The following is a 15,097-nucleotide window of genomic DNA, read 5'->3' as shown; positions in this document are numbered from 1 at the left end:
CCAAATTATTTGCGTCAAACGCGTCCGGTGTGAATGCCACATTAGTGTTTATTCATGTTTATTTCGTGCTTATCAATGAACTAGAAGAGATGATGGGTTCACGAGCAGCTATAACTGAGGCGCTACAGCGATAACCACACATTAAAGAGCCACAAAACGCTATTTATTGTTTAAATTTATTTTTAAAAAAATTGCAATTTTGAAGTTTCATATCAAAAGTAACTCGCTCTGTCCTGTTTGTCGGCATGTTGTCAGTGTCCTCTTTGCTCAGCGATGTATTTTCTCTACGTGAGAACGTGTGTGTGTGTGTGTGTGTGTGTGTGGTGTGAGCGCGCCATGGTTTATCGGACATAGCAACAGTAACTAAAGGGGGCGGGTCTTTGCGAAATTACCTTTGCACGCTCCTCGTCATAGTTCTTCAGTGTTTTCTGGTATTTCTCGATTCTCTGGTGCATCTTGGCAATCTGTGGTTGATGAAAAACAAAACAGCTCTGAATAAATCTGACAGAGACAAAAAACACACAAGAAAACAACATGAATCAAAGCTCACCTTGTCATTAAGATTTGCATTTTCTTCCTGTGTGTCCACAATTTTTTGGTTAAGCTGTGAAACACTCCCAGACATCTCGTCCCACTGACTCTGGAGCTTCTGGTGATGAGTCTAGTAAAAACAACAGAGCACATTAAAGAAACCTGATGAAACTGAGATGCTAACAGATGAACCCTGCGCTGCTGCGCTTCACCTTCAGCCCTTTCATTTCTTGTTGGCTGGAAGTCAGTGATTTCGCAGAGGTTTTCAGCTGTTCTTCACGCTCTATTATCTGCGAGGAGACAAATGAAACATTTACATCTGATCAGGTTCATCAGCCTTTACCGAAAACAATAAACCCAACACGAGTCGAGAGAAAAGAAACTTTGAGGTTTACCATGTCATTCAATTCTGTGATCTTGTTAACAGCATCAGATTTCTCGCTGAGAAGCCGCTGGATCTTGTCTCTGAGCTGCTTTTCTGTTACTGTGAAATAAAATACAATGTAAAATATATTAAATCAGAAAATACAATATTTTAAGAGGTAGTAGATGTCGCATGACCTCATACCTCATTCATGCACAATATTTTGCTGTGCTCATCCAGTATATTAAATATTTCATGAATTAAAAGTCCATTGTTGGACACAAACCAAAAGATCAGCTTAGTCTTAAATTGATAAATGTGACGTTTGCGCAAAAACAGTCCCATGACTGAGAATCAAGATTTTGTTTCAAACAGACGCAACTAAACAAAATGTGTAATTTAGTAGAGGTTCTGACAAAATGTTAATTGCTGTAGTCGATTTAAAATGTTTAATTAATCTGAATGGACTATTTTTTTTTTAATCAGTTTGAGTGAATGATTCAATGGCTCGCTCATAACGACTTCACTTGTTTCATTACTGGATGAATCAGTGTTTTTGAACAAATCTCTCGAGTGAATGATTCAATGGCTCGCTCATAACGACTTCACTTGTTTCATTACTGGATGAATCAGTGTTTTTGAATGAATCTCTTGAATGAATGATTCAATGACTTGCTCATAACGACATTGCTTGTTTCATTACTGGATGAATCAGTGTTTTTGAACAAATCTCTTGAGTGAATGATTCAATGGCTCGCTCATAACGACTTCACTTGTTTCATTACTGGATGAATCAGTGTTTTTGAATGAATCTCTTGAATGAATGATTCAATGACTCGCTCATAACGACATTGCTTGTTTCATTACTGGATGAATCAGTGTTTTTGAATTAATCTCTTGAGTGAATCGTGCTGAAATTTTAGGTTAGAAACATTTTGAAAATTCATATAAAATGTATAAAAATAAAAATGTAAATATTAGCATTGTATTTATAAGTGTACTATAAAATAATTGTATTTTTATTTTAAAATATAATAGTATTAAATCACACTATTTATTATTTTGTTAAAAAAACCTGCAATAATTCTATTGTTAATACATTTTTTTACAGTTATATTTAATGTGCAGTGTGAGCACCAAACCCCCTGTGTATATGCCATCCCATCATATCGAGACGTCACTTGTTTCATTTGTGGCAGAATCAGTGTTTTTGAGTGAATGATTCAAAGACTCACTCATGAAGACGTCACTTGTTTCTTTACTGGATGAATCAGTGTTTTTGAATGAATCTCTTGAGTGAATCGTGCTGAAATTGTGCTGATTTTAGATTAGAAACATTTTGAAAATTCATATAAAAATGTAAAAAATAAAAATGTAGATATCAGCATTGTATTTATAAGTGTACTATAAAATAATTGTAGTTTTATTTTAAAATATAAGAGTATTAAATCACACAAAACCTTCAATAATTCTATTGTTAATAGATTTTTTTACAGTAATTTTTAATGTGCAGTGTGAGCACCAAACCCCCTGTGTATATGCCATCCCATCATATCGAGACCGGTATAAAATAAAATGTACATTTAGCTGATATCTCAATCAAGTGACTTACATTGATAGGTCCTGCCTTTGATCTAGAGGACAAAAGAAGAGGTGAATGACTAATTGGATCAATCTCAAAAGACTGTGAACATTCATCAGATAAACGAGGCGATGTCTTACGGCGAGCACCGTCCTCCAGAAGAACATCAGTATCGTGAGGGCCCCGACAACCGCCGAGACGAGCACCGGCTCCCAGGGGACACCGTGGAAAGTGGGACCCGGCCGCCATTCCTCCGGAAGAGCAGTGATCACCTAGACGGCACAAGCAAAATGTCATCAGCTCCTCAAACGATTCATAAACTTGCAGTTTTGTGCATTTGTATTTATACGTTTATAGACTAAATACCTTAAAGCCATTCTAGATATAGAAATAAATATATATATATATATATATATTAGGGCTGTCAAAAGATTAAAATCGCATCCAAAATAAAAGTTTGTGTTTACACAATATATGTGTGTGTACTCTGTTAATTATTATTTATATATAAATACACACACATTCATGTATATATTTAAGAAATATTTGCATGTATATACTGTATATACATTTATATAATCTATAATGTATATAAATATAAATGTTTTATATATAAAAATATTTTTTCTTTCTTAAATATATACATGCTTGTGTGTGTATTTATATATAAATAATAATTAACAGAGTACACACACATATATTATGTATACACAAACTTTTATTTTGGATGCGATTAATCTTTTGACAGCCCTAATATATTATATATATATATATATATATTAGGGGTGTAACGGTACACGTATTCGTATTGAACCGCTTCGGTACAGGGCTTTCGGTTCGGTGCGCGCGTGTACCGAACGGTTATGAATGCAATCTTTAACAGTTATCAGTCGGCTTGTTTAAAGCGCGGAACACACTTCAATCCTAGTTCCCACACGAACATATTGAGTATTCAGTCCATTTCATCACGAAATTCAAACGATAAATGCCGTTTTAACGCTCTTTAATGTGACTGATAGACGCGTATCAGTTCAACTTCAAGTGGCAGCGCGCGACGCGCGAGTGAACGCGATCAGGAAGAGATGACCGCGCTCACTTGCGCGCTGCCACTTGAGAAAGAATAAATATAAATGAATATCTTAAGGTATGTTGAGGATACATTACAACTTACTGAAACGTATCATATGTTGTGTAATCGCTCCATCAGTGTTTCAACCGCGGAAAGACAATAAAACAGCTTGTAAACAATGTCGTGTAGAATCACGTTTACCTCAGAAGTCATTCAGTGTCCACAGCTGTTAGTTTACTAGAGAGATTAACTCTTTTACTGAATACATGCACTATATTAGCCTATATATTCATTATATTAGCCTATATATATTCATTATATACTACTTAGCCTGTTAGTGATGTCTTGTTTATTTAATATATGTTTAAATAAACCTGTCATGAAAATTACAGCCACTAAATGATTCTATTTCAACAACAAATTGGAGAAAAAATAATCATTATATTTAGAAGTTAATGCAAAAACTGCCTTTTGTGAAGCTTATGAGTGTTGATTATTATATCTAAAAATAAATAGCAACTGAATTTAGGCTAATAGTTTGGGCTCTGTTGTTAATCTTTAATAGCAATATGTAAGTAAGGGCTCCCTATATAGTTTACAGCATTATCTTTAAGAAACTTTTAGTTATAACTGAATTAATTTAAGGACAGACACAATTTTTTTTTCATTAAACCACTGTTGAATAAAAATTAATAAAAAGCCATTTTGTAAAACTGCTGTACCGAATCCGTACCGAACCGTGACTTCAAAACCGAGGTACGTACCGAACCGTCAGTTTTATGTACCGTTACACCCCTAATATATATATATTGCCTTGTGTGCACTGCAAAAAAATGCTGTCATTTAGTATTTTTGTCTTGTTTCTAGTCTAAATATATCTAAAAATTCTTAAATCAAGATGTATTTACGAGATTAGATAAATTACATTAGATATTTGTTCTTGTTTTCTGGAAAATAAAATGAAATTGAATTGAGTTTTTGTTTAAAACAAGCAAATACATCTGCCAATGGGGTAAGAAAAATAAAGTTTCTGTTTGGAATCTTGTTTCTGTCCCAAACAGAAACAAGATTATTTTTCTAATCCATTGGCAGATCATTTAGTTTGTTTCAAGCAAAAACTCAATTCATTTAGATTTTTTCCCCACAGGAATCAAGAAAAAAATATGTACTTTTCCTTAGTAAAAGCATCTTGATTTAAGAATTTTTAGATATTTGGACTGGAAAAAAGACAGAAAAACCAAGTAAGAAAAGTATTTTTTGCAGTGTGGTTTTACCTAAATAGAGCACTTATTAAATTTAAATAAAAATATAGTTCTAACTCAGTAATAATATTTACATATATATACATATACACATTATATTTATAATATATATATATATATAAATAGAAAAGGGACCGGCCCCCGGGTATGTCCATGACAGACACCCCTGAGTTAGTCAGTATTAGTAAGGGGCCCAAATGCCACTTTTAGACTGTTTAAAATCAATGTTTGCACTCTTATATTGACTAATCTAAGTCTGTTCAAGCACTGACCCTTATCACCAGCCTCATGCAACAGAAACACAACACTAGGGGTTTAGTGGACTTTCACCTCTGATGAAACAGTGGCAATATAAGCACTTACAACTCGGTTTAAATGAACCAATTCAGTTGCCTTGGGGTTTTATCCGATCCTTAGTGGACTTACAGAATTAAGGAGAGCTGCAGGTATAAGAAGGGATCAAAATACAGCACTATGCCATTATTAAATACTGACTGAATGGTCGATTTAAAGCTGTTTTAGCCGTTCAAACTCTCTCATCTCACTCCTGGAGACAGTGATCGAGCCTAGAGAGTGGAAACACTTACTTCCTGAAGCCCGGACAGAATGAAGGCTGTGTTTTCTATCGCAGCTGGTGTGGAGGTAAGACCTGGCTGTGAATCCATCCTATTAAAGGCGTTTAAACTAATGTACCGGAGCGCTTAGAGACGGAGGTTGAAGCCGATGAACACCGTATAAATGGCGGACCATTGGTTCACATCGGGAAGCCGGTGTTTTCTGCTATAAATCCACTCTGACTCGCTTGTCTTTCAAAGCTAATAGACGTTTAAGTTGAATAATAACGTATACCGAAGGATCATAAGTACATACAGTTAGTATGTTTTGAAATCGTGCCTGGAGGAAGGTCAGTGTTGATCTCTTTCAACACGTCAACATTTCAAAACGCTGAGCTAAGAGTCTCTCACGAAGAGCAGCGTTTCCACTCTGTGTGTACGCGCGAGGTCATGTGCCGCTGACGGCGGCCTCTGATTGGCCACACTGGGTGTGCGCAGGGAAGCGTATTTAGCAGTGATGCTAGCGGGTTTGAAAGAATAACAAATCGAGGCTTCAGTGTCGATTTGTGCTATAAAATATATAAATATTGAATTGACACGATTTGGAAGTTAATCTAGTTATGGTCTCACACACATATTAGTCTCGTATGGAGTTTTAGTAACAGGTTTAGCATGGATTTCATTCATTTAGCAGCAGAAGTTACTCTCTCATGACAAAATCATGATATTGATTACATGGCAGATCTTGTAAACAGATGTATTTATAGAGCAGACATTCCTTTATGAATACATTTAAACAACAAATGCCATCTAAATTCAGTGACTGAATTATTTTGTGAGGATCATACAAATATTATTTCAAATGACAAAACATAAATATAAATGTGACCCTGGACCACAAAACCAGTTATAAGGGTACATTTTTTTATTGAGATGTATACATCATCTGAAAACTGAATAAATACAAGCTTTCCATTGATGTATGGTTTGTTAGGATAGGACAATATTTGTGAGAGACTTGAAAATCTGGAATCTGAGGGTGCTAAATATTGGAGAAAATCGCCTTTAAAGTTGTCCAAATTAAGTCCTTAGCTATGCATATTACTACTAATAATAAATTGGATATATTTACGTTAGGAAATTTACAAAATAGTGTCATGGAACATGATCTTTACTTAATATCCTAATGATTTTTTGGCATAAAAGAAAATTCTATAATTTTGACTCGTATATAAATAGATTTTTTTTTATTTATTTAAATATAACCCAGACATTCTTGAGGTCTCATCAGATTCACCATTTACTGTATGCTGAGTTACGCGTCTCTTATATGTCTAAATTTTGAATTTAGAAGCAGCTCAGAACCAAAAAAAACAGAAGTTCAGGCCAAAACACCAGCAACAACATGAACAAACCCAACACTAATTACACAACAACAAATGACTGCAAAAACCACTACAGAAAAGTTTCTCAAATTGCTGGTTTGCTTCTCAGAAACTCAGAAGAAAGGAAACTCCAACAGAAAACAATCCTGTTAGTAATGTAACACCAGCTACTCGTGCAACATGAGTTCAGTGTGCATGGGGTTAACAAGACTTAAGTTCAATCCACTCTCTTTTTTAACTGTATTGACTGTAGAAAAGTACACTAATGTCTGAGAAAGCAACATTTTCACAATTCACAAATTGCACAAATGTTGCACGCATGGCTATAAGCCTTTTGTATTGATGTACTTGGGCATTAAGGTCTCAAAATATTGTCTTACTCACAATTTCTCCGTACACCCCAAGATATTCTTTGACGAGAAGCAGCAAACCCCAAAGCTCATCTGAAGTCGCGGAGCTGGAGGAATCATTGCTTGCTTCAGTCTCATGGAAATCTGAGACACCTGGAGACTCCAGTGAACCTGGAGACAGAAAGTAACAGTTATACCCAGGGCTTGACATTAACAACCGCATGTGTATTTCAGCAGTGGCGCGTAATGCATTCTCTCCTACTAGCCACTTTGGAGAGTTGACATTTTTCAATTGTAGTCTTTTAAAAAGGCATTTGAAATAATGAACTAAGTGCAGTGCAATGCAATGTCGAAAATATAGATTTTTCAATCGATACTGAAATATCTTAAATGCTTCCAATACTACTTTCCTGCAGAATAGATACAACAGCGTCTCTTTCTCTCTCTCATCTCTCCGACAGTGAGTTAAACACAAACCCGCCTCCCCTCACTCACTTGTTTCATTTTCTCTGGGTGAATATTGTTGGTTTCAGGGCTTGAATTTCAGCATATTGCGCATAATTTTACTCATTCCCACAGATTTTGTTCTCACACCGAAGTGCGCATACTTAGATCTGCCTCTCAGCACTAAATTTAGTTATTCGCTGCTTATTGCGCTTAACCCTTCTCCGGTCTCCGGGTCTTTTCTGACCCCAAAGGACGTTTGCTCAAATAAAAAAATATTTTTCCCTTTGTCCAAATGGGATGAGACTTTGTACGGTGGTCAACACACTCTATATCTACAAATAAAAAAAATAATTGGATTGATATCTGTTTTTATGTTCGTGTGACAAAAAAAGTCACTCAGGGTCTTCCTTAGAAAATTGACAAAATTCATCCTCAAAAACAGAAACAGAACACGCTATACAGAAATTAAGTGTCACACTTCCAACAATGCATAAAACATCCACAATACAAAATGATCATGCTCACACACACACAGAAATACTTTTGTTATTGCTTGTCATTGCTTTTCAATTCATTGCATTTTGATGTTCATGTTGTGTATTATTTACTCAATATGTAATTGAACTGTTCATTTCTGTTACAGTTAGTAACTGAAGTGTAGATTAAATTTGTAGAATTATAAGACAATCAGATGTTTGAAATAAATGATAAACTCTAAAGACTCCAACTTTTCTCTTGATTGTAATCATAATGTAACATCATTGAAAAAAATTCTCTCAGTACAAAAAAAATGCTAAACTTTGACACAATTAATTAATTTTAGTTGTTATAAATGTGATTTCATAACATTTAGATATAAATCCAACTTAAAAATACTTATTTCACCAGTACTTTTCAGTTGGATTCATATCTAAATGTTATGAAATGTCTTTTAGTCAGTCAAATAGCACATAGCAAATAGTGGAGCTCTGCAGCCATTTACTGGTAAAAGTCTTTGTATTTTATTTTAAAACTGTATTTTCTAAAAGATGGGCAAAAATCTTACACTAAACCATGTCAAATTATCCATGTTATCCCCACGAATGAAAGTTAGAAATTTGGGTCTTTTATAAAGTGAATTTTACATTAAAAAACTGATTTTGTGTGAAAATCCATTAAAAAAATTTTTTTTTAAATGTATTTATATAAATAAAAAAATTATTATAAGTACTCCAAAAACTGCACAGATGTTGAGTAAAAACATTAATAAACAGAGTAAAATTCCATTTGTTCTAAAAAAAAATAAAAAAAAATTGTTTGTTACAAAATTACATTTTGTTGCCAGGGGTCTGTGGAGACCCCAAAGACCCTGAGTGTAATTTCCAAACGAAGGCCGGAGAAGAGTTAAACAGTCAAATACACACAAAATAATGTCAAAATGCCAGTCTTTGAGTGTTCATGTAAACAGTCAGTTTTGTTTTAAGTGAACGTAAACAGTTGAGAAAGAAAACGCATGTGTAACAGTGTAATGGATCCGTGTGTCAACTCTTAAAGTGACAGCAGCCTAATAAACCTGCAGTCAAATGATGAGATAATATTAAAAATATCTATATAGGAGTTTTCCCCATGGTATCAATGTCAAAATTGTGGCTATTAATTTAATGTCAAGCCCTGGTTATAACCCAAGACAAACAGCAACAATAATTGAAATTTTAAAAAGAATAAAAAAAAAAATAAAATCACAAACCTGAAGATGGATCCATTTCAAAGTGAAAGCCGATGTCCACCGGTTTCTCCAAAATAGCATGAGGCCCCTTTTGAATCTCCTCAGCGTCCTCGAACCCTATTTGAGCATCTTTGTTTCTGTTGAAATGTCCGCCGTCCTCCTCAAGACCTGCGTCTTTACTGTGGGACAGATCTTCATTCGTATTCAATTCAGTATTAGGAATCAGTTCAGATTCGTTGTGCTCCTCGTGCATTTTAGGACTTTCAGGCGGTGCGATCATTTCAATGTTACTATCCAAACCCTTCACCTCTTCAGAGTCAATTTCCTCATCTGGAGAAGAAGAAAAAAAGGCATAAAGACGTTTATTAAAGGGTTACTTCAGCGATTAGCATTAAGCTTTGTATCAGTAGAAAGAAACCCGGTAGTATATTCGAATGATCATGCTCACCGAGCAGACACATTCAGTTTAATTGTAGTGTCTGTTCTCTAACTGAACTAAATTATTTTATTACTATAAAAATCAAAATGGCGGTGGGCAAGTGATGTAACCGGTAGGTGTGGCCTCATAGGCAGCGAAGCAAGTGCATTCTGGGAGTTGTTGTCTTTCATCCATATGAGCCAAAAATACATTTTCTGGCTTCTCAGTCTAGAAGGCACCAAATTCAAAAATAATTTCACATTTCTCCTACATAAATGACACAGTTTAAATACATATTCATCTTTCCAGCGCTGAAGTGCCCCTTTAAATCATTACCATGTAAAGCGTGACATTAAATAATAGTCCGAAAAATCTATTTTTTTTTAATAAAAATATATATAATATATATATTTGCAAGTGTTTTTTTGTAGAGTATCATATTTGATACATCAGGCTTTTGTGGCTCATGTAGTATGATATGAGAATCTGGAGAAGAAAAAAATAGCTCAAATGTATTCAAATATGCATTTTGGTGCAGATGCTGATAATGCTTGTATTGTAAATCAATGAGATCTTTATAACAGTATATAATGCTTATTAAAATTAAACAAATATCAGTCGTCACTCTATATCGTCCAATAATGTCTCAGTAAGATGATACTTAGTTTTATGTTAAAAGCTCATCATTTTTAACATGTTTTTTCTATAAAATGATCAAATATCACAATCATTCAAAGTTATTCTTATGTTTACTTCATAAAAATCAGATTTCACAGCCAAAAGACACAAAGCACGAGCTGAAGGACATTTTAACTTGCTAAAAAAAGTCTAAACTATCAATCAGACTGTAGGAGATTGTGTGTGACTGGTTTATTAGCCAAGTTTTAATCATGTCGATCATTTAGAGGCCTTAGAAACTCATGCATCTAATATGATAAAGCAGTCTTTTTGAGGTTAAAACTATTTTAACAACATGTGATCTGAGCAAAACCCTGAAATGACTCACTGAAACAAGCAAATGCATGTAATTATAGGATTGCAAAGGCGAGCATTGCTGTTAGTACAGAGTTAGAGATTCAAACAAACACCTAACTAAATGTTCCTCACCTGTTTCAGATGCAGGTTGTTCTTCCTCGACCAATGGGACGCTGTCACTGGCGGCTGAATATTTCTGTCGCAAAGAGAAAACGATCTCCTGAAAAACGTCTAAGATCGAAGCCTCCACATCAAACATTTCTGGCTCCTTCTCCTGTCCGTGTTCCTGAGCTCTCCGGTCTCTCTCGTTGAACATCTCTTCTGTCGCATCGAGAATGGAGTTCTCCGAGGCCTCCATGATCTGGTCTAGCGTCTGCTCGATCTCCTCCGTATCCGTCTTCAGCTCTCTCGCCGACTTCATCTCCAGATCTAGGTCGGAAAACATGGCCTCGATCTTAAACAGGCTCTTCAGTCCGAAATACTTCTGCATGCGCTCCGTTTCCTCGTCCTTCAAGTGATCTCGTAAGATCGTGAGTCTCAGTACGTTATCGCTGTATTCAGGCTCGAAGGGAGGAAGGCGATCCTCGTCGTTTTCTTCTTCCTCTGAGGCGTTTTCGCTTTGTTGGGAGACAACCAAATCATCGTCTCCAGGGTGAGGATTTTCTTCAGGTTCATTAACGCTTTCTGTGAGCGAAAGAAGAGCGTTCTCGTCCTCCAAAAGCTCGTCGCTGTCTTCGTTCACGTCCTCTTCCTCTTCAAGACTTTGCTCTTCTGATTCCAGTGTGTTTTTCAGTAGATTCACCAGTTCGTTCTTCACTTTATCAATCCGTTCATCGGTTTCCTCAAGTAGAGGTGCAGTCTCTTGGCTTTCTGAAGGAAGTTCCCTACTTTTGGTTCCCTCGTCAATGGATTCACTTGCTTTTTTTGCATTCTGAGGATCGTCGTCTGCTGTGCTTTTGTGTGCGTTTTCATTCTTATTCATGCTGGCCTTCAGAAGAAGGTTTTCCTTTTCGTTTGGGTCTAACGTCTTTGGAGTGTGTTCACTTGCATGCATCTGGTCTACATTTTGCGGCGGTTCAGATGGGACGACTTCACGTGCATCTGAAGCCGGTTTAGCGTCTGGTGGCAGATCAGAAAGTGCAGGGATTTTGACCTCAAGATCACTTTGTGCATGCGTGACCTCAAGACCAGCTTTCTCTGCGACACCAACTGAAAGCGATTCTTTGGGGAGTTCTCGAAGGGATTCGGTCCCTTGCGATTCACCTTCTAAAGTGTCCTTAAAAGACGAAAGTGTTTTCTCTGGTGCTTGTAGTGGTACATCTTTAAGGTTTAGCTCCGCTTTGGCAGGTTCTTCACGTGCTGCATCTAAACCTGCTGTTTGTGTTTCAAGTAGAAGTTGTGCGGACTCCAAATCAGAGTCATTTTGGTTGTGCAAAAGCTCAGGATAATCGGTATCTTGTGCATCAGAATCTGATGGTTCTGTGTCTTCATCTTCTGAAATGACATCGGCATCTTGGCTTATTGAAATGTATTCCATCTCTTCTTTTACTGCATCTTTAGTGTCCAATGTTGGTTTTGATGAAACATCTTCCATCTTTGGCTGAATGATATCGGAGTCCTCTTCAGTAGATTTTGAATGTAATGTCTCGGTTTCAGGAGCTTTTACAGATTTTGAATCGAATGACTTTGGTTCAACAGGCGATGTTGATTCTGAATCGACTGACTTTGATTCTGAATTGACTGACTTTAATTCAACAGGCAATGTTGATTCTGAACCGACTAACGTTGATTCAACAGGCAATGTTGATTTTGAATCGACTGACTTTGATTCTGAACCGACTGACGTTGATTCAACGGGCGATGTTGATTCTGAACCAACTAACGTTGATTCAACGGGCGATGTTGATTCTGAACCGACCGACTTTGACTCAACGGGCAATGTTGATTCTGAACCGACTGACTTTGACTCAACGGGCGATGTTGATTCTGAACCGACTGACTTTGACTCAACGGGCGATGTTGATTCTGAATCGACTGACTTTGAATCAACGGGCAATGTTGATTCTGAATCAACTGACTTTGACTCAACGGGCAATGTTGATTCTGAACCGACTGACTTTGAATCAACGGGCGATGTTGATTTTGAACCGACTGACTTTGATTCAACGGGCGATGTTGATTCTGAACCGACTAACGTTGATTCAACAGGCGATGTTGATTCTGAATCGACTGACTTTGACTCAACGGGCAATGTTGATTCTGAACCGACTGACTTTGAATCAACGAGCGATGTTGATTCTGAACCGACTGACTTTGATTCAACGGGCAATGTTGATTTTGAACCGACTGACTTTGATTCAACGGGCGATGTTGATTCTGAACCGACTAACGTTGATTCAACAGGCGATGTTGATTCTGAATCGACTGACTTTGACTCAACGGGCGATGTTGATTCTGAACCGACTAACGTTGATTCAACAGGCGATGTTGATTCTGAACCGACTAATGTTGATTCAACAGGCGATGTTGATTCTGAACCGACTAATGTTGATTCAACAGGCGATGTTGATTCTGAATCGACTGACTTTGACTCAACGGGCAATGTTGATTCTGAACCGACTGACTTTGATTCAACAGGTGGTGTTGATTCTGAACCGACTGACTTTGATTCAACAGGCGGTGTTGATTCTGAATCGTCTGACTCGGATTCAACAGGCAATGTTGATTCTGAACCGACTGACTCCGATTCTACAGGGGATGTTGATTCTGAATCGTCTGACTCTGATTCAAGAGGCAAAGTTGATTCTGAATCGTCTGACTCTGATTCAAGAGGCAATGTTGATTCTGAATCGTCTGACTCTGATTCAAGAGGCAATGTTGATTCTGAACTGTCTGACTCTGATTCGGTCTCTTCTACAGAAGCATCTTCATTCTGATCTGGTTCTTTTGATTCCTCTATTGAATTATCGTTCTCTGTGAACAATGTGCTGCCCAACAGCACATCTAAATCATAGCTTTCAAATTTATCAAGGCCAGTCTCAAAGCAAACAAAATCGGTTTCCTTAAAGAGAGAGAAAGATTCACGTTAACCAAACGTCACATCAAAAATGTCCAGGCATCAGTCGATATTAACCACATGAACTCACCTCTGTAGGAACCTCCAATTCTTTTTCAGTGTATATATGATTTATATTAAGATAGTCCTTTGGGAAATAACCAAAGTGGTTTCCAATCTATGCAGACAGAGGAAGAAGAAATAAATGTCAGCACAAACATTTTTGCATCAATCAATCAATCTATCTATCTATCATTAACAGGATACTTACACTGCCAGCCCACAGGTCCGACCTCTGCCCTGAGAGTTTATAATATACATATATTGTCTCTGCTTTCTTAAAAGAGAGAAACCGACAGTCCGGCCCCGTGAAATCCTTAGCGGCCTTCCCTCTGACGAGAAGCACTAAAGAGACACAAAAAACATGGTAAGCTTTTATAATCTATAACTATAATGAGCACTTCTGTACGACAATTGAATGTAATGTGGCGTCCATAACACAAAGATGAAGCATATTCCAGGGGCATTTCAAGCACAATGTAACTAATCTTAAAAGGATTAGTTCACTTTTAAATAAACTTTTGCTGATAATTTACTCACCCCCATGTCATCCAAGATGTCCATGTCTTCGTTTCTTTTCGACTGCAGAAAGAAAGGTTTTGGATGAAAACAGTCCAGGGGTTTCCTCCATATAATGGACTTCAATGGGCTCCAAACGGTTCAAGGTCCAAATGACAGTTTCAGTGCAGCTTCAAAGGGCTTTAAACGACACCAGACGATGAATAAGGGTCTTATCTAGCCAAACCATCAGTTTCTGAGAGAAACCCAGCAGTATTTATGCTAATATTTTACCTCTTATCAGACGAACGTGATCATCTCTGAGCTCCGCCATAACTTCCGGCAAGTGAGGTCAAATACGAGCCTGGTCATAGATGTATACGTAGATGCCTCATTAGCGCCTGCACGGATCAGTAGAATGAGGCATCTACGATCGATATATCTATGACCACGATCTAATTCGACCTTACTTGCCGGAAGTTATGGCGGAGCTCAGAGATGATCATGTTCGTCTGATAAGAGGTAAAATATTAGCATAAATACTGCTGGGTTTCTCGCAGAAACTGATGGTTTGGCTAGATTAGACCCTTATTCATCGTCTGGTGTCGTTTAAAGCCCTTTGAAGCTGCACTGAAACTGTCATTTGGACCTTGAACCGTTTGGAGCCCATTGAAGTCCATTATATGGAGAAACATCCTGGAATGTTTTCATCCAAAACCTTAATTTATTTTCGACTGCAGAAAGAAAGACATGGACATGTTGGATGACATGGGGGTGAGTAAATTATCAGCAAAAGTTTATTTATAAGTGAACTAATCCTTTAAGGGCTTATATTTCCATAA

General features: G+C 36.9%; 1 protein-coding gene across 6 annotated transcripts in view; it reads right to left on the bottom strand.

The window, feature by feature from the left end:
• mia3 (MIA SH3 domain ER export factor 3) overlaps positions 1–15,097 on the bottom strand; it is a 48,655-nt gene that overhangs the window by 31,863 nt on the left and 1,695 nt on the right. For all 6 annotated transcript variants that reach the window (XR_013817690.1, XR_013817691.1, XM_079831916.1 and 3 more), the window contains exons 2-12: positions 13,969–14,102; positions 13,789–13,875; positions 10,775–13,703; positions 9,271–9,579; positions 7,132–7,268; positions 2,618–2,749; positions 2,508–2,529; positions 927–1,015; positions 744–821; positions 551–661; positions 393–464 (exon numbers count right to left, since the gene is read on the bottom strand). Coding sequence is in view for 4 of the 6 variants with exons in the window: in XM_079831916.1 (XP_079688042.1) it covers positions 393–464; positions 551–661; positions 744–821; positions 927–1,015; positions 2,508–2,529; positions 2,618–2,749; positions 7,132–7,268; positions 9,271–9,579; positions 10,775–13,703; positions 13,789–13,875; positions 13,969–14,102 (4,100 nt within the window). In the remaining 2 variants the exon portion in view is untranslated. The remainder of the gene's footprint in view (positions 1–392; positions 465–550; positions 662–743; positions 822–926; positions 1,016–2,507; positions 2,530–2,617; positions 2,750–7,131; positions 7,269–9,270; positions 9,580–10,774; positions 13,704–13,788; positions 13,876–13,968; positions 14,103–15,097) is intronic.

The sequence above is a fragment of the Gobio gobio genome (assembly GCF_949357685.1).
Source record: "Gobio gobio genome assembly, chromosome: 12".
Taxonomy (NCBI): domain Eukaryota; kingdom Metazoa; phylum Chordata; class Actinopteri; order Cypriniformes; family Gobionidae; genus Gobio; species Gobio gobio.
The sequence above is the reverse complement of the archived record's forward strand: the minus strand, read 5'-3'. Positions and strand labels throughout refer to the sequence as shown.